Genomic DNA, 20312 nt, shown 5'->3' on the forward strand with positions numbered 1-20312 from the left:
TAGGATTGAAAAGTTTTAGCCCATTCTTACAAGATTAGCCAATAGAGCTTCGTGACAGACTTTATCAAATGCTTTAACAAAAAGTGCACGAATACAAAAGCTATTACAAATAACTAGATTTGTCGTTACTGGTTAGGGCTAATGAATTAAGCAACAAGAAACACCAGCTGCCTAGCCACAATTCGTTCAAACATTTTGGGCTCATTGCAGAGCTTTGCTATTGGCCTATAATTAGAAATACAGTTTTATACACCGGACTTGAAAATCGGAGTAACTGTGGCAAGTTTCCACCTTAAATTGAACACCCTACTGGAGAGAGATTTATTAAAAAAAAAATTTTAGGGGGCCACAGAGATCGTTTTTCAAAATGAAAGGAGAAAGGAAATCAATATTTTCCGAATCATCAATATTTTCCAAAACAGAAATATTTTCCGAGTCATTAATATTTTTCGAGACAAAGCAGCAGTAAGACAGTCAGAATCAGTAACATCTAAATTTCCTGTATTTATCACTGAGGCAATGGATTTCAGTTCTTCATAAGATCATCCACCACCAAGTCCGAAGAAGCTTATTTATCATCATTCCACGATGAAAATGGTTCAAAATAGTATGCAAGAAAACTTAGCGAATAGATTAGCCACCCCCAAGTCCGAAGAAGCCTATTTATTTTCAAGTAATAACTTTGCGTTAGTAAGCAGTTTTCTTTTCACATCTGCAATGTATTGGATGTATAAAAATTAATTCAGAAATTCGACTACGCGACTATGTGGCTTGTGCCGATCAAAGTCTGCACAATCTCCGCTTTCAGAATATCGCTTGTTGAACATATTTCTAAGATTTTTGTATATCTTTTTTTTAGTCCACCAGTGAAGTCTATAAGAACTATGTCTGTAGCAAATCTGCACTATCATGCGGGAGGATCTCTCCCAGTTAACATTAGATATCATTACGAACTTAATTTAAACAGCTTGCAATTATTAAAGATAGTGGCACCGGCAAGTTACATGATAAAAAAATTTGACAGGTCAAATGTATTGAAAGTGGTTGAAAGCTTTCAGACGTGCTATGTTGCTTCTCTGCTGCGCTGAGTGCAAATGCGCAATTACAGTGGCCCAGCTCCATTCTTTGGATGCTGTCCGCTGCTCGCCTTTGTACTGCGGGTATTCCACACAGCCTGTGTTGACCTAGCTGCTGATGTGATCAAGCTTTTATTAAATCCCAATATAATATGGTAGTGTGATAGCTTGTTGGTGGCGAATGACTCGCATTCTAAATTGATGAACTTGATAAAAATGTGAAATCTTTTGAGCACCTGTTTCAGGCCTTAAATTCAAAATTTTTTGAGGAATTTCCTGTAAATGATGTCAATATTAGACCACGCCTAACGAGGGCTGCCAATATAAAGGTAGCTGCCAGTCATACGCAGCTACTGCTTCATCTTCTACACATCTGTCTACTCTTCCTCCAGCTGCTGCGGGGGTAAAATTATACAAGTTCAAAACAATAAGCTAAGGAACAACAACAAGAATAAACAACAACAACAAACAAAAACTTGTGGTTGGAGTGGCACTATATTGGAAGATTCAACGCTGCAATGGAGCTGAATGCCATTCTAAATTACAAGTAGACGCTGAAGGTCATAAATGCATTAAACTTGTTAAAAAAAAAAACACCGACGTTACGACTGTAAAATTCGTAAATTTTAAGCTTGATGTCCTTGATCATCTTTATGACTCTGTGTTTATTAATGAGTTTTTGCTGCGCTCAGTAAAGGTGAAAAGGTTTGTCTACAGAGAGTGAGGAACAGTACGGTGGCAGATTTAAGTGGAGTTGAACTGGCCGGTTTTCAGTTACTTCCGACTTAACTATAACACTGCCCTTCACCTTATTTCCAATTTGGATTCGCAACAACAACGTCAGCTGTTTACCACGGTCAGCGCGCTCTTCGGTGTTGCGCTTTCATCAAGATCTATCTCTCTTTCAATGCAACAACAACATAATTTGCTTGATCTGTGGGTGTCCGCCTTGTGTGATACTCGCCAAAGCTGTCTAATTGGCTTCAATATCGGCGCCCTCTCCGGATTTTCGCTCTCATCTTGTTTCGCCGCTGAACCTTCAACAATGTTTTTTTCACTTTTTCGCCAGATTGTAAGATTTCTTATAACTGTGGTATGGGAATGCCAAACTCTCTTTGGGTCTCTCTTGAAGATCATCAACATCAACCGCTGATGTCGCCAGCCTTATAACCAACTGGATCGGACTCAGCTGCGTGTAGCGTCTTTTTTCCTGTGACTATGAATATATTACATTAGTTGACAATGAAATTTTCAATCCGAATCTCTATCAAGTAATCCGCAAGGACCGGGATGCTGTTAAAAATCAACATAACGGTGCGGCGTAATTTGCTTTGCGCTTCTATTTCTCGTAAATGAGGAATCTCTTCTAGGGAGAAAAGCAAAAAATGTTCGTACCAAATGTCTGCACTATTATGGGAAAGGATCTCTCCCATTTGACATTAGATATTATTACGAACTTAATTTAAACAGCGCGCACTAATTAGAGATAGTGGCACCGGACAGATACATGGTAAAAAAAATTTGACAAGTCAAAAGTATTAAAAGTGGTTGATGGTGAGCATCGCACTCCTTATGGATTACTACAACAACTTTAATTAACGTTTAAATTGGGGTTAACAAAAATGAAGTCTAAAAGCTTTTTTTATAGCTTCCGATAGTATATAGTTTATTGATCTACTCGGTTATTGAACCTGATCAAGAAGATATATACTTCATAGGATCGGAAACGCTTCCTTCTACCTGTTGCCAGTAACCATACAACATATAGACTGGTCATTTAATATAACGAAAATGGACGCAAAAATTTCTTAGCGACAGGCCCCAGGGGCTCTTAGCAGCAGAGCCCGGCTCTTCTTGTGCATTCGGGTTTATTGCTGTCTCATTTTTATTCTCATTTTAATGCTCGCGCACGCATTGCACGAGTTCGGTCGTTCATTCGCAGAGAGGCGCATTTTGAAAAAGGTTGCCCTGCGCTTGAATTGGTCTTTGTATGTATGCGTGATCATGCATTCTCATAAATTATTGCAATTTCCGAACCCGAACTCAGCAGAGTTTTAACTTCTACTATGCTTTTAAAACTGATTTCGGATTGCGCGGGCAATTGACCTATATTTTATCATCCCCAACAATAATTTCTTTAAAAGCATTTTATTATTATTTTCTAGCTACTACGACCAGTTTTTATTTACTTATAAAAGCAAAATTAGTATCGTTGCCTAGAGGTAACAATAATTATTTTATTGTTTTTCTTGGTTCTCGTCTTTATTTTTAATGCAGGAAGATTTAAAAAAGCAATAAAGTAGTCTCGTTATTCCATTCCGTTTTTTCGGCAACTTTAATGCAAGAGCATGTATATAATTTTTAGATAAAACTTTGCAAATTGACGTATCCGTCCCCTTTGGTATGTTATCGAAGGGTATTTTCCTAGCGAAATCTGGCTGGTATTTTTATTCCCTTGCAGAGGGTATGATAATTTCAGTCAAAAGTTTGCAACGCAGTGAAGGAGACATATCCGACCCTATAATCAGCATCACTAGGAGAGTCGATCTAGCCATGTCCGTCTGTTTGTCCGTCTGTCCGTCCGTCCGTTTCTACGCAAACTAGTCTCTCAGTTTTAAAGTTATCTGCATGAAACTTTCCCAAAAGGTAGTATATAAATCGGAACTAGCCGGATCGGACGACTATAGCATATAGCTCCCATAGGAACAATGGGAAAAAAAAATTATAACTTTGCTGTTTTTTTAATTTTTCTTAGTTCTTCGACATATAATAATATTTTAATATTTCAGAATTACGGTTTAAATATCATCAAAATCGGACAACTATAGCATATAGCTCTTATAGGAACAATCGGAAAAATAAATGAAAAAAATTATAGCTTTGCTGTTTTTTAATTTTTTTTATTTTATTTAGAAATCGGACGACTATAACATAAACCTCCCATAGAAACAATAAAAATATAAACAAAAAATTTTAAAAATATTTAACTTTTTAATTTTGTAATTATTGTTAGAAATTCTTTTTGATTATTTAATTATTTAACAGTTCAGAATTACGCTTTTAATTTGATTGGAAAAGGATATCATATAGTTGCCATAGGAACTCATATAATTGACCTGCAATTCATCATATATAGCTTCAATGCTTTTAAACATACACGCAAGTAAATCATAATTGTAATGTCTTAAGGAATACTTAATTTTTGCAAAAGCTGCAAGGGTATATGTACTTCGGCTTGTCGAAGTTTGCTTCCTTCTTGTTTGTTATAGGTTCTGTCAATTTATACACTATAAAACACTATAACTAGGGCAAAAACCAGAAATTTATAGTAAATTTTTACAGTTTGACCTGATTATTCCTATATAGGAAACGCTTAAGGATATATACAAGTAGCTGGAATATGCGGGAGCGGGGGGTTTTTAACGGTTTTATAATCAGTTGAATTTTTTCCAAATGCATTCACATACAAATTTCATAATCAGTGTACATGATATCCGATGGAACTCACTCGTTTTATTTGGTTTCTAAATATTCTCGCCAAATGTTCGGACCGATCCTTATCGTTTGAGAAAATGTACGAGCAAGTGAACCCGCATACCCACGAACCCTAATCTCAACCCCAACCCTCTTGTGCGTCCTGATGACTGCTTGTGCGCGAAGGTGTGAAAGTAAGAAAGGGTACGAGAAAGTGAACCCGCATACCCACGAGCTCTAATCTCAACCCCCACCCACTTGTGTGTCCTCACGACTGCTTGTGCGCGAAGGTGTGAAATTATAATTTTGATAGTTTTGATCAAAAAGAGTAATTTTTAATTAAGAATCGTGACAAGTATACCATTGGAAAGGTCTTGAAAAATGCTTTCGAATGATACCAAACTTTTTTTTTTTTTTTTTTTTTTTTTTTCTTTGGTGAGGGGTGCATATAATTTTTTCGGTTTTCCTCTGTTTTTGGGGTAGTAGTGGGGACTTACGGGAGCGGCGGTCGGGAGCGGCGGTCGGCAGCGGCGGTCGGCAGCGGCGGTCGGCAGCGGCCGTCAGGAGCGGCGGTTAGCTAAGACACCCCGAACCCGTGGTGCTTGTCTAGGATAAGGCGGATTCGCTGCTCCCGTAAGTCCCCACTACTACCCCAAAAACAGAGGAAAACCGAAAAAATTATATGCACCCCTCACCAAAGAAAAAAAAAAAAAAAAAAAAAAAAAAAGTTTGGTATCATTCGAAAGCATTTTTCAAGACCTTTCCAATGGTATACTTGTCACGATTCTTAATTAAAAATTACTCTTTTTGATCAAAACTATCAAAATTATAATTTCACACCTTCGCGCACAAGCAGTCGTGAGGACACACAAGTGGGTGGGGGTTGAGATTAGAGCTCGTGGGTATGCGGGTTCACTTTCTCGTACCCTTTCTTACTTTCACACCTTCGCGCACAAGCAGTCATCAGGACGCACAAGAGGGTTGGGGTTGAGATTAGGGTTCGTGGGTATGCGGGTTCACTTGCTCGTACATTTTCTCAAACGATAAGGATCGGTCCGAACATTTGGCGAGAATATTTAGAAACCAAATAAAACGAGTGAGTTCCATCGGATATCATGTACACTGATTATGAAATTTGTATGTGAATGCATTTGGAAAAAATTGAACTGATTATAAAACCGTTAAAAACCCCCCGCTCCCGCATATTCCAGCTACTTTCAGCTTAAGGCTTTGGGAAATGTCCATGGTTGCAATGCAACATCTTAAGCAAATGTTGACCCTAACCTAAGGACAAGGTTGATACACCATCAATATTTACCTACAACCTGAACCCTCCTACACCACGTTCACCACCCGATAGCTTGTTATATCCTTATATTGATTTGACCTCTGATATCCATTAGACAGGTGTCTGGGCGGGTTTCTATATTCAAGAACCAATCGGATTGGTTCTAGGAGTAAAACATACCTGTATGCACTCCCTGTATATGTCAAACTGTTAAGTGAACATTCTAGACTATAAAAATGACACCACTCAAATTGCTCAGGATCAGTTCTTCAAATGCCTCAGTACTGCATACCAATGGATGTAACTGTGCAATTCATTGACTCCGAGGACGAGGTGGAAGTACCCCCTACCCAAGACTCGGATGTAATTATTATTGAAAACACAGATCAGGAGCCTCTGGATGCTTCCGACTCTCAGGATGCGGTTGAGCTGGTCCTACGAGGCGTGTTTGCGCCTGCTACAGTGTCAACCCAAACGGAGCCTATTGGAGCTGACTATGGCTCCCTTGAGTGGAGCGATTTTCCATTGGGGAGGACCACTGAAGAAGTTTTGAATCAACTAATACGGGACGATGAAGACGATGAAGACGATGATCAATTTCAATGTGGACAGAGATTTGAATTGGACGAAGTTTTCTCAAACTCTCAAGGCAATACGTTTCCAGATGATGATCACATCTTTGATCAGATCATCGAGTCCAACCCCTCGAACGAATATTTAAAAATGATGGATGACGACGAAGATCACAACCTACTAGACGTTTTATTTGATCTGGGATTGTAATTTCCATGTTGAAAAAAAAAATTATAATAAATAAAAAAACTTTTACAAAAATGCAGTTGTTAAAATTGTTTTTTCTTTATTTGAAAATTTTCTTGTGCCTTGCGAATGCTTTTTAAGACTGCATCGTGCTTCAACAGGAGATGAGCGTTATAATCATATCGCAACCAGAATGTTTGTACTTTTGGACAGAAATAACAGCAATAATATGACGTTCTTGATTTTTGATAATTAAAGTTATGTAACTTTAAGATATGATTTTTGAGGCCTATGCGTCTAGTAAACGATTTTGTTTCTGGACACAACTCACAAAGGAACTTCCTCATTTTAATTTAAAGAAATATAAACTGAGTTTTCTTTAAAAATGTTGTCTTATATAGGGTCATGGGTACATTTTTTTTTGTAACTATTTACTTATTTAAAAAAGAGATAGATATAATAATGTAAACATGAAAGCATTACATAGTTTGAACTATGTTTCGTATATGTTTTCTTATAAAGAGACATAGATATATTTTTTTGTAACTATTTCTTAAAAATAGAGATAGCTATAATAAAGTATATATGAAAATATAGCATAGTTATGTGTTTTAGTTTTATTGTGTTTGTGTATATATGTATGTATAAAAGAGAAAAAAGATATCGGTATATTTTGCATGTTCTGGATAGTATAAAAGACCAAGTAATCTTAGGTAAATCAATTAGTACACAACTGTTAGGTACTAGAGCACATCGAATCAAAACTAGCGCTGTTCAAAAATGGTATGCATATATATTGACGATAAATAAATCATAAAGTAATTTTTGTTGATTTCTTAGGACTTCTTAGAGACATTAAACGAATTGAAACCTGTGATTGGTTATACAAAAATTGAAAATCTATGTATTGGATTCGAGTATAAGATCACTGGATGCAAGTTGAAAAAGACACCATATGGAACCAAAGTAGCTCTTTATTTAACAGACAAGGACAACAAAGATGTTTGGATATTTTTACCTAAAAGTTATGTAAACAAATTTTGTACTAAGACACCTTATAGGAAATTAAATGAGAACGGAATTACTCATATAATATATAAAGGAAAAGATGTAAATAGATATAGTTGTGCGCAAATAGAATTTTTGTCAGTAAATAAGAAAGAGAAATAAATGCATTTTTCCAATATAAAGCCCTGGGTTTCTAAATCCAACATCAGTCTTAAAGCAATCGAAAGAAACGACCACTTCTCCCTTAAAATGTACGCTCAACAAATTGAAGTCTTCTTGATGCAATTTGAAGACATGCTTTTCGAACAACACTTGGAGAGGCTTAAATACCTAAAGGCTACTCTGGAGGATTTGGAGGAAAAGGAGCTAATTCATTCTAAATTTGGATTCCATTACAAACTTTGTCCCTGGAGCGATGATGATGCCACGTCTGGCCCTGACACATGCCAGTGTCATATGCTGCCTGTATTAGAAAAAGAAGCCCTTAGTCTTATGCTTAGATATTATAAGTTAAGCCGACGATTGTATCGAACTGAAACATTTAATAAACTAAATTAATTATCTTTTAAAAACTCGAATTTTATTTTTTAAAATTGGACTTAAACATTTTAAGTATTATTTTGTCATTGTATGAGAAGTCATTTTTCTTGAAATATTTTAAGAAATTTTTAAGTGATTTGTTTTTACTTTTAAAAAGGCCATACAGCATGCAATAGTGACCGCAGGTATTAGAAAAATATCCCTGTAGTTGTTGCTTATTACAAAAGTATTTATAAGCGTTTGATCTTAAAAATGTTACGAATTCTTTTTTCTGGGGATATTGTCCATATGAATCGAAAAATTCTGCTGATCTGCGACTATTAAAATAAAATGCAATCCAATGAGTTCCGGGCTGATCTGAAGTGTCGGTGTTCGCAATAATTAGAGCAGGATATTTAAAAATGGTTTTGGGTAGCTGGTCCGACGGAAAAACTCCTTTAAAAATTGATTGTGTCTTGGCATGTTTGGAAAGCAATTGCTGAATTTGTAAAGTATTCATTTTAAAAAAGCGTTCGAATATTTCTATGTTTATCAATATCAATCATGGAATCATATTCACAGTATACCAGACAAGTAACTGCTTCACTTAGGGGTTCTGAAAATCTTCCTTCGATTCGTATAGTGCCTTGTGACATCAAATTTGAGCATACAGTGGAATTTGAATGATCAGTAGTTAGGTCAAAGGCTAATATGAAACTGTTAGTATCAAACATTTCCTTGGTTATTTGTAGACCACGATCATAATGCTTTATTCCAGTCGATCTGAATAGCATATTATAACTTCTAGAGCTTTGAACATTTTCAGCGTTCGAGTAATCAAATTCTAAGGCCTGGGAGGGAACTTGAACTCCGTTAACCATTAGGATAAAGCGTTGCATTTTAAAATGTTCAAAATGAAATGGATCTAAGCCTCGGTTTCCTGAGTATGAGCGGTTTTTAACCATACTAAAAGCCAAGAAATTGGGTAGTTGCCCAATAACTGCGTTATCTATCGATAGTGTATTGTTGCCTGGATATATTGTAAAAGATTTGACTTCTACTTTACTGAATGGGTATAAAGCATTTTTTGTTTGTAAAACATGATGATGAGCCAATAAAATGCTTGGGTTAACTGTTATATGATTCATAAAGAGTTGTGCTTCTAGTATCTTTAAATTTGATTCAGTTTCATTTTCCATTAAATAAAATGCTGTTTTTTCAATGTTAAAATTAATTCTTAGATCTACATTATTAAGAAGCAGTTTGCTTTGGTTAAAAATATCACCATGAACTTTTCCGAATAATTCGACCTTATTACTATTTTGGAAAATATTTTTCAGAGTTTCATTAGTGGCTGGATAAACGTATTTTCCTGCTGTTAATCTTCCAAAATTCGGGAAATAGCCTTGGGAAGCCAAGTGGCTTTCTGATGCATCACTTCCATAGTTTAAAATTGTTTGCAAATAAGCTCTATAATGATAATTATTATCACTCTGCGATACTAATATGTTATTTAAATAAACTGAGGAACTTCTAAATATTGAATGTAAAATATTGTTTACTACACCGACAGCGTTTCCTTCAATGACGTTATTATCATTTTTTTTGAGTTGCACCACAAGCCGTAAATAAACACTTGATAAGTCTCGATATGTTTCACCATTTCCCAAGCAAACAAATTCAATTGAGGAGGCGCCGTCCAAGGATGCAATAGGATTGTATGAGACTTCTTCAGTTCTTAGAATAGAACTTTGCGTAGGGTGTGGTGTAAACAAATCTAGTTCGCTTTTCATACATTCAATATGGTTACTCATTTTACTTTAGAAAAAATATCACTAATATTCAATTTCCTTGATTTTTTTTTTCCTTTTTGATGGTGGTGGGTATGTTTACCTTGTCGTTTAGAAGTTAAATGAGAACGATTTTTTCTCGACCCGCGCTTTTTATTCCTTTTTCCGCTACCATTTTGAGAGCGTGTCATTTTATTTATTGCTTTATTTGAGAGATTTGTTAACGCAATCTTGCTCTGTTCTTGAATAATATTTCTTAAGGGCTTTCGGCCAAATTCATTTATTACTGCTTTACCAGTCTCTGCAGCCTGATTTTTTATAGCAGTTATACCCGAAAGGAAAAGAGGTTTTATATAATTAAAAAGACCGCTAAAAAAATTTCCAATTCCTCGTCCTTGCTGAATAATTCGTGGAGACACATACAGACTGCCAATATTATTTAGTCCGGCACCGCACTGATTCACATAATATTCGTGATAAGATTTCACCATGATGACTATTCTTGTTCTAATTAAACATCATTGGGGTATGTATTATTTATAGGCTTAACCTTCTTTTTTTTCTAAAGTGTAGAGTTACAAAAATCGGAACAGCTGAAGCTTCAAAAGGAACCTTATATCCATTTGAATCAGTAATTAGTATTGAGATTTCGTTTGGAGACCATATATCTAAAGGATAATATTCAATATTTTTAAATTGAATATTTCTTTCTTTTCCATTATAATGCATTACACGAAGACATCGAGGTCTTTTACAACCTACAGACCTTGGTTTGATTATGTCAGTATAAATAAAAATCAATCCATTTTCAGGTATTTTAGATTCAACAGGAACATTTGAGTATCTAAATGTTTCAGCATTTACTAAGCTAACAAATTCAGTTTCTTCAGCTATATTTCTTTCTTTAGTAGTTGTTTTGTAAATGTAATTATTCAGATATATGTCCGTAATGCCTACCTCCCAGTATTCATTCATGTCTTGTGGCATATTTACAATATTTGTAAATGCACATTTTACATTATCAGGAAATACATTCATTGAATCATTACTAAGCAATGTGACAAACAACTCATTTGAATAACACATCTTTATATTGAAATTTCTGTTATTGATAAGATATCCAATTAATTTTGTTTTTCCCTATTTGCACCGGCTTAGTTCGAACCGATCTAGACAACTTTTCTCGTCCTGTTATATATTTTAAATCTTGAAATGGTAATGAAACCGCTTTAATTTTTTTTAGCTTAACTCTCAATTTGCGTTGTTGATCACTAAGCTTTATTTTTGGTACTGCCAGTTTTTTGATATCCTCTTTGTCGTCTAAAAACGAAGTATCTCTTATTTTTCGTTTAACTTTCAATAAATTTCGTGTTTTATTTGATTTAAAATCTTCTCCATCACTCTCGGTAGGTAAGTCCATGAACTCTATCTTTTCTGGGAGTGATACATCAGACTTAAACTTTTGTTGAACGTTAACAGAATTAGGAATTTTGTTTAATTTAAAATCTTCATCATCACTTTCAGGGGACCCAAGTGTCGCATCAGTCTTTGGTTTTAATTCAGAAGTCGTAGGTTTTATATCAATCCAATCTGTAGTTTGCGATTCAGTTGTTTTGGTTGACATAAATGGCGATTTTTGTTCATTTTGAATATTCCATGATTTGTTACGTTTTTTATTTTGATAGAAACTAAGTTCTTGTCTAATTTTAAGCCATTTATCAAAATCACTTATTTTGTTATTATTTAAAATTGGTAAAAATTTTGTACTTATCAATTCATTTCCTCGAGAGTTGTTTATTAATTTTTGAAAGGTGTGGGGGCTCATTAAAATTACTTTTTTTAAACTATGTTTGTTTTTAATCATTTTTTAAAATTTTTCCAAAAACTCCTGAGAGCAATGAACTTAGTAGAATAGGTAAAAATCCTCCTTTTTGAATAAGAACTTTTCTCTTAGAGTTTAATGTGCGCTTTGGACATGAAAGGTAGCGCAATGCACTTTTATACTTTTTTAGGGAATTTAGATGCGTTTTAGTAACCTTATGATTTCCTCGTAATGTGTTCAAAACTATTTCCACTATTGTTTTTACCAGTTCACTATCGCTATTGTTTATTATTGCCTTTCGTAGTTTATTGCTAGCCTTTTTGAGCACATACAATATATGTTTGTTCGCTTTCAAGCGATTTAGATTCTTTTTGTAAACCATTTTCTTCGGAATAGCACACCGTATACTCAGAGTTAAAAATGTCTGATCTAAACCGTAAGAGATCGTTAATTCCCTGAGTGAGATCAATAAGTAAATATCCGTGGGGTTGCTCTGTTACTTCTTTATATATTCTAAATAATTCTGTTGGGTTTTCTGGATAAATTTGTCTTGCCAAACATTGAAATTGAAGCTTATCTCGGGGATTTTTAAAAGCTATTATATATTTGGTATTTAGTGAAATATCACGAGTATGCGATGATTTATGAAATATATTTTGAGTAACCACAACAACTGATAAATTCCGGTGATGTGATCCTTTCGTAAACAGTTCACAAACATTTTTGTTAAAGGCACCCATCATCAAGTCGTCTAGAATCAACAGAATAGGCTCATTAATTTCGTTTTCGATTGTTTCAGGAACTCCTTTAAAGTATTCAATATTACTAAAATTTGGTTTAGCACTTTCCTCCCCATAACACCAAATAATTCGATCAATTGAAATATTAAAAAGATCATTCTTCTTGGAAATCAGGTTTTCTAAAAATGTTGTTTTTCCTGATCCAGAGGGCCCGCAAATTAACATTGTGAATGGATGTATAAATTGTGTAAACATTTTTTTAGTTTTAGGTATATATATATATATATTTTTTAAAAATTATTTTATTCAAGATTAATATAAAAGTGTTTTACTTAATTTTTGTTTATAATAGGATATTATATCATTTATTTTTATTACACTAAGCTTTTTTATGCTTTTCTTGATCGCGTTTCTTGGCGCAGTTCTTCTCGAAATGAGTATCAGATGCGCAATAATTACAATATATAGCTGCATGTATCCCTTTTTGCGGGGATCATTTCCAAAAATTTTTTAAGGGAATCCATAGTTAACGATCAGGTTGGGTCCACTAATTATTTTCTACTAAATCTTAAACGGATGTGTCAGCCATTACTATATATTTCATAATTAGAGTTTTCTAAGAATACAAAAAGCTTAAACAAATTATTTAATGAACATCGTAGTGGAATTTTTTTCTTATGTATTGTACAATTAGTGAAAAAATTGGGTAATTCAGTTAAACTTTTTCCAATATCTATATCGATTATGTTAGTTGATAAATATTTGGTTAAAAAGTTTTTCTTTGTTTCACCCCGAACAATAACTGTTTGATACTTAGTTAAGTGGTGAAAGTATATCTTCAAGACATGTATACGGTATATCACCAGCTGACCAATCCAATCCATTTATATTTCGCTGATTTATGTGTTGTTGCTTAAGAGTCTCATTATCCAATTCTTTGATATTAAACGGCGGTTTAAAATGAAAGAAATTAGGTGTCACAGTTCCAGCCGGCATGAATGCTAGTTCCTTAACAAAAACTTGTTTATTGTTTCCGAGTAAATATTGAAAATCTACTATAATGCTTGAATTTCGACTTGGAGTGTTCATGATTGAATGAGTTTTTTTAATCAACTGGGAGTAAGTTTGCAAGGGCTTCCGCCTTTATATACCCGCAAGACAAGAACCAATTTTTAGTTTAAATAAAGTACTCTAACCCAATGGACATGTGTCTAACTAAACGAAATAAAACTTCCCGAAAGACTCAGGACCATGGCGTAATTTTCGGATTCGAATATTATGTCGTTCATAACTTAAAGTTGAAATGTGGCTTGTCAACTTCCAGAAAATTTTCTCCCATGGTTTGGATGCAGCAAAGTAAAAATAATTTCGTGGGATTTGATAAAGACGAATGGATGCAACTGCTAACATATAAGGAATATATTCAATTGAAGCTTGACCAGTATGACTTTTTGATGTCGGATTCAATTATTGATCACCCACGCATGTCTTCAATAAAGTGTACTTTTAGATTTAGGAAATCAGATAAGCAGTACGTTTTTGTAATTAATCAGTATGGTAACAAAATTGAGTTCGATTCGGAGTCATGGAGATCTTTGTTACGATTGGGTATATTTTTTACAACATTTTTATGTTGGAATTCCATATTACGACAGCAAGTTATATATCTTTATCATAATCATATTATTCCTAAGTGTGCATCTTTGGAAAGATTAGATATTCAACTATCTGATTTAGATGGTTCCTACGATCCCGATGTACAAATAGATTTAACTCGGTTATGTTTTGAAATTTCAAAAAAAATGCGTGCTGAAATAAAAAGAGATGTACAGGTGTATAAGCAATCACTATTAACTAAGCAATCATTGTGTTCTAATAAAAAATAATACAAGCAAACCAACGCCTTAAGATGAGTAAACTACAAGTCGTTAATGAAATTCATAAGCCCGCTCGGAAAAACTTTAGACGCCGAAAATTTGTTCAAAAAGGGATAAATGATACGTGGCAAATTGATTTAGTCGAAATGATACCGTTTAGTAAAGAAAATGGAGGTTTTAGATATTTACTGACCGTTATTGATACGTTTCAAAGTATGCGTTCGCTGAACCAGTTAAGACAAAGTCTGCACCGGATGTAGCAGATGCAATGAAAACTGTTTTTATAAATAGTAAATGTACACCAAAAAACATTCATTCAGATCAAGGAAAAGAATTTTATAATTCCACTTTTGGGGAACTTATGAAAAAATGTCATATAAATCACTATCATACATATACACATCTCAAGGCTTCTATATGTGAGCGATTTAATAGAACCCTCAAAAATCGTATGTGGAAAATGTTTAGTATTCAGGGTAAATACAAATGGATTCATAAAATCAAATTTCTTGTAGATCAATACAATAATTCTTACCATCGAACTATAAAAATGAAACCTGTAGATGTATGCCCTAAAAATGAGGAGTTCATTTTAAAATCAGTTTATAATATTCCCAAAATATTCCCAAAACATAAATTTTCAGTAGGGGATTTCGTTAGAATAAGTAAATACAAGGGAGTATTTATGAAGGGATATGAACCCAATTGGTCCACCGAAGTTTTTAAAGTTATAAAAGTTAAGTCAACAGACCCAGTAACTTACGATATAGAAGACTATATGAGTGTTCCTATTGAAGGGTCGTTTTATGAAGTGGAACTTCAAAAAGTAAAAGACAAAAATGCTTACCTGGTGGAGAAAATACTTATAAGAAAGAAGAACAAAGTATTCGTAAAGTGGAGCGGTTTTGATTCCAGCCACAACTCATGGATATCTGTAAATGATCTGCTTAAGTAATAAAACACTGAAAATAAATTTGATTTCACTTTATTTACATTTTTTATTTGTATTTTATTATTTTTTTTTTTACATTTTATTATTGTATTGTACAAGTATGGGAACATATTTTTTTATTATTATTAATTATTAGTTTGATCTCTGCTTAATATATGAGATATTTTAAAATGACCGTGGGCTAGTGTATTTACATTATCAGTTAAAATATATCTCTTATCATCCTTATAGTTAAGACTAATTTTATTTACAATTTCAGTATAAAGAATGTGAGACCTACTACGAATAACTCGCTGTGCTCCATAAAATGTTTTTTTATGTCTAACACATTCGATATAATCTTCATGATTTAGTTTTTTAATAACTGATTTTTTACACCTTTAATTTTTTTAATACATTCTATATCATTTCCTTCTCCCTCAACTAAACAAGAGTATGCCTTAGCCTTAAGCCCAGCAAAAGAAGTCATAATCTTACCGGCATGTTCGTCCTTCATTTTTCCAGGTTCTTTATTATTAGCCAGAACTATATTAAATTGGTTTTCTAGCTTATAGTTAGAGGTATCAAAGCGGTCGGGATTGTCCCTTATAGTTTGGTAAAAATCTTCTTTAGAAGATAATATAAATGAATCTGTATCCATATATATTATTTTCGTAGAAGGACTTTTAATTAATAGAAAGTTATAATAAAATTCATACATTAACCACTTTGATAATTCTAAAACAGTTACTCCTATATATGGGTTTATCATACATAATTTTTGATGGTGTTGATTCAATTGCTGCTAAATCTGAGTCGAATATTTCAACGCTATGAAAATCATGCCTAGCTATGCGCTGCCTAAAACCTGGTGAATTTTGTCGCGATTGGTAATGCCTTACTAAAGCTACTTTTCGGCGCTTGGCCACGTTTTCCATGGTCTTCCCGTAAATAGCATTGTTCATAAGCTTAAAAAAGTTTTTCTCAAAATCATTTTCAGCAATTTTTCTTTGGTCTGTATTCAAATCAATATAAGGCTTCAGCCAGCATGATTGAGTAAAAGACAAGACTCTATGTATTTTTTTTACAATTAAACCCTGTTCTAAGCAAAGTTGAAGCTGTTTTAAATGAATTATGTATTCACTTTTATCAGTTAGGTCAGCAATCAACTTTCCTTGCTTACCCCCTGGCGGAACTTTATTTTCTGGACAGAAAGGCAGGTAGTTATGTAGGTCATGTCGATCGGAAGGGTACTCTAGATCAACTTCTAGCATATATCCTATATTACCATCAACAGATATATTTTTATAGTCAAAAGATTCTACTTCTTCTTTGTCTAAAAACTTAAACCCTGAAAGCGGTAAGGGCTGACTCATAGCCCATCCATATAAATTATTTGCATCGATATAACTTAGAAAATTTATTGGTTTTATGGGATCAAAGCTTTTTAAATATTTATTATTGGCTATGGAAATACGCTGAGTACATTGAGTTAACCCACCTCGTACTGCTCTTTTTAAAAAATTGTACATATCACCATCGCTTATTAGTTCTAATTGTACATTAGTAAATTTAAGCATTGCATCCCATGATATTGATGGTGCGGTAACATAATTTACGGGGTCCAACTTGTATATCTGTTGACAAATTTTTCTAAAATTTTCAAATACATCGGCCAAAATTAAAACATCACTTTCTAAATAAAGTTTTAAATAATCTTTAATGGTCTGACAGTTGAAAGATTCCCAAACTTTTAGTGCAAAATTATAATCGTCTATACTACATTTTTCGTCACTGAGAGAATTATAAAACCTATCAATACTAGGAAGTTGTGTCTCATTAAATTTCTCTGTGCTATCTATATAGTCATACGGGAACACATTCTTCCTCCTCATTTGCTTAAATTTTTCTCCCTCAAATTTTGTACTAAGAATTTTAAAATCTTTGTCTTCCATATAGCTCGCTAGTTTTTCCAAGCTTGAGTTTAAAAATCTAACTGAATCTATGTATCTAATTTTATATCTATTTGTGCTGTTAATATTTATTGTCTGCGTTAGTGCTATATATAGTTCTTTATTACAAGGTATTGGACTTAATTCCCCCTCTAGTTTTGTAATGAACAAATGTAGATCGTATTTCGATAAGTTGTGAAAAACTACTGGGAAGAATGGATCACTTAACTTGTACTTAGGCTTACAATTCTTATGAATAGGACCTACGTATTGTCCAGTAAATTGGTTGTAGCATTTATCCAGATCGCCCGCATTTATTTCCATCTCACAGGCGGTGCAATTACCTTCTTGGGCGCGAACATCTATGGGGCTGACACTCGGTTTCTTCGGGGTTGACCAATATATGTTGTACAGACTCGAAGTTTTTTGTTTCAGAGCTGTACAAAATTTTTGCATGCAATCATCACCTGAAATTTTGATAAATTTTAAATAAATAAATCATTTAAAAAAATCTAATAGTTAATTAATTTGTAATATAGTTTTTTCTATTTACCGTCGTATGTCCACAAGTCGTTTTGACTAGGATTATATTTGTGTACAACATAAAATGATACTGCACAGGCAGTATGCTTCTGTACTTTTGTTGTTGACGAAGATGATGGTGAATTTAGGCATGTTCTGTAACTTTCCAGAACAGCCTCAATATCGGCATATATCACCACCGGAGGAGATAATTTCTTGTGGTATCCTTTAAACGACGTTTTTGTGTTAGGCTCTGGATAAAACGACGCCACTTTTCCGCATTCAAATTTGTTGTGTGTAGTGTTTTTAACGTGATAACACTGAAGACAATTTTCACAAAAGTATCCTCCCGATTTGGCTTTGGAAAATTGTGATGAACATAATGTAAACACATTTGTTATATAGGCGTAGTGCATCATATTTTGGTGTATATTATCGATACCCAAATATTTATGTGGTTTGGTCTTCTTTCTTTTGTTTGAACAGTTGGTCCAATAATTTTTTCGCCAGCTTCATCAATTTCATAAATGTTTATGCTGAAGTCCGCATTATTTTTCTCAAAATGTCGTACACCAAGTTTATCGATTGGAAATATAATTCCCGAAAAATTCAACGTTATTCCGTCATATATAATAATTTCATCATTGATGTTAATGTTGTAGTTTTTTGGTTTTGTCATTTTTTCTCTTGAATATTTCCTTTGTTGTGGTGTTGAGAAACTAGCATTCTCATGGGCTTTATTTGCTATGGATGCTAGTATGCACCACTTAAAACAAAATACGTCAGTATTCTGAACGTTTATAAGCGCATTTCGGGCTCTTATTTTTTTAGGAGCCTGTATGTAACCGCTAGCAGGAATATTTTCAAGTTTTATAATGGTGGTTTCAAAATAGTCAAAATTTTGAATAGCCCAGCCAGAGTCTTTTTCTTGGAATTCACTGCTCAATGTTAGTAAACATTCTATTGCAGAATTCAGCTCATTTACAATATCTTCATAAATGTATAAAGATTTGTATGCAGTTCTAAAATGCTTTATTGTGCTAACTGTCTCTCCGTCATCTCTTTGTTTTACATATGTACCATATACACTCAAATTAAATTTTATGGCTCGATAATCTATCATACAATGCTTTATAATTTCAATTATATTTTTTTGACATTGTTGATAAAATTCATTTAGTCTATCATATCCTTGACTGCACAATCAATTCGATATGATTTGACAGGAAACTTAGTCTCTGCTGTGAGCAAAATAATATTTACATTATTTTTAACTTCTCTGGTAGAAGCGTTTTTATGCTTGTCTGTCAACATATGTTGACGTTCCCTGGTTGACATATACTGTTCACCACAAGTAGGACATAAAAGTTCTATTCTTTGTTCAATACGACCTTTTTTGGGGTTACTGGACTGATGTTTCTCCTTATCCTCCTCCGCTCTCAATCGCTTAAGGGCATTAGCCGAAGTTGTAGGTTGATCCTCTGGAGCATAGCCGGAATTTCCGGTATGTCATCTAGGACATTATCTGGAGTTTTAGAGCGGTTTACTAGTTGATGAATTGATCGCTTTTGATGTTCTTTCCGGTTCCCTCCAGCCATTAAAACGTTGAAAGCATTTCGCGGTCCTTTACAGTTGCGGTAGTGGGCGTCAAATTCATAATTTTTTACAAGGGTAGAACATAAGTCACACCTCTTTCTTTTCGTATTCGACATTAAAACGTCGAAGGCATTCCGAGGCATAGAACACTTGGCATAATGAGCTTCAAACTCACTAAGCTCAATATCTTTGCAACACAAATCACAAGCAACTGATAACTCCATTTTGATATGGTTTTTTTTTGTTTTGTTTTTTTGATAAATTGTATTATATATTTTTATATTTTATATAATAATTGTTTTAAACGACGATTTTTTTTTCACAGATAGGGGTTTAAGCCGTAACAAAATAAATCTTATTGGTACACGCGATATCTCGAACCGGTCCAGATGAAATTATATTTTCAGAATGCAGTACTGAGGCATTTGAAGAACTGATCCTGAGCAATTTGAGTGGTGTCATTTTTATAGTCTAGAATGTTCACTTAACAGTTTGACATATACAGGGAGTGCATACAGGTATGTTTTACTCCTAGAACCAATCCGATTGGTTCTTGAATATAGAAACCCGCCCAGACACCTGTCTAATGGATATCAGAGGTCAAATCAATATAAGGATATAACAAGCTATCGGGTGGTGAACGTGGTGTAGGAGGGTTCAGGTTGTAGGTAAATATTGATGGTGTATCAACCTTGTCCTTAGGTTAGGGTCAACATTTGCTTAAGATGTTGCATTGCAACCATGGACATTTCCCAAAGCCTTAAGCTGAAAGTAGCTGGAATATGCGGGAGCGGGGGGTTTTTAACGGTTTTATAATCAGTTGAATTTTTTCCAAATGCATTCACATACAAATTTCATAATCAGTGTACATGATATCCGATGGAACTCACTCGTTTTATTTGGTTTCTAAATATTCTCGCCAAATGTTCGGACCGATCCTTATCGTTTGAGAAAATGT

The 20312-nt window shown here is 33.9% G+C and overlaps 2 protein-coding genes across 3 annotated transcripts in view; one reads left to right on the plus strand and one right to left on the minus strand.

The window, feature by feature from the left end:
- Nucleotides 1–20312, plus strand: part of LOC128263962 (UDP-N-acetylglucosamine--peptide N-acetylglucosaminyltransferase 110 kDa subunit) — a 266337-nt gene that overhangs the window by 219453 nt on the left and 26572 nt on the right. The gene's annotated exons all lie outside the window — the stretch shown is intronic.
- LOC128263964 (uncharacterized) lies at nt 15361–18882 on the minus strand. The gene is made up of 2 exons (XM_052999243.1): nt 17790–18882; nt 15361–17703 (listed from the first exon to the last, which is right to left on the minus strand). The coding sequence occupies exons 1-2, from the start codon at nt 18175–18177 to the stop codon at nt 15998–16000; spliced, it is 2094 nt and encodes a 697-aa protein (XP_052855203.1). The 5' UTR covers nt 18178–18882; the 3' UTR covers nt 15361–15997.

This window comes from Drosophila gunungcola, unplaced genomic scaffold, assembly GCF_025200985.1.
Source record: "Drosophila gunungcola strain Sukarami unplaced genomic scaffold, Dgunungcola_SK_2 000035F, whole genome shotgun sequence".
Classification (NCBI taxonomy): Eukaryota; Metazoa; Arthropoda; class Insecta; order Diptera; family Drosophilidae; genus Drosophila; species Drosophila gunungcola.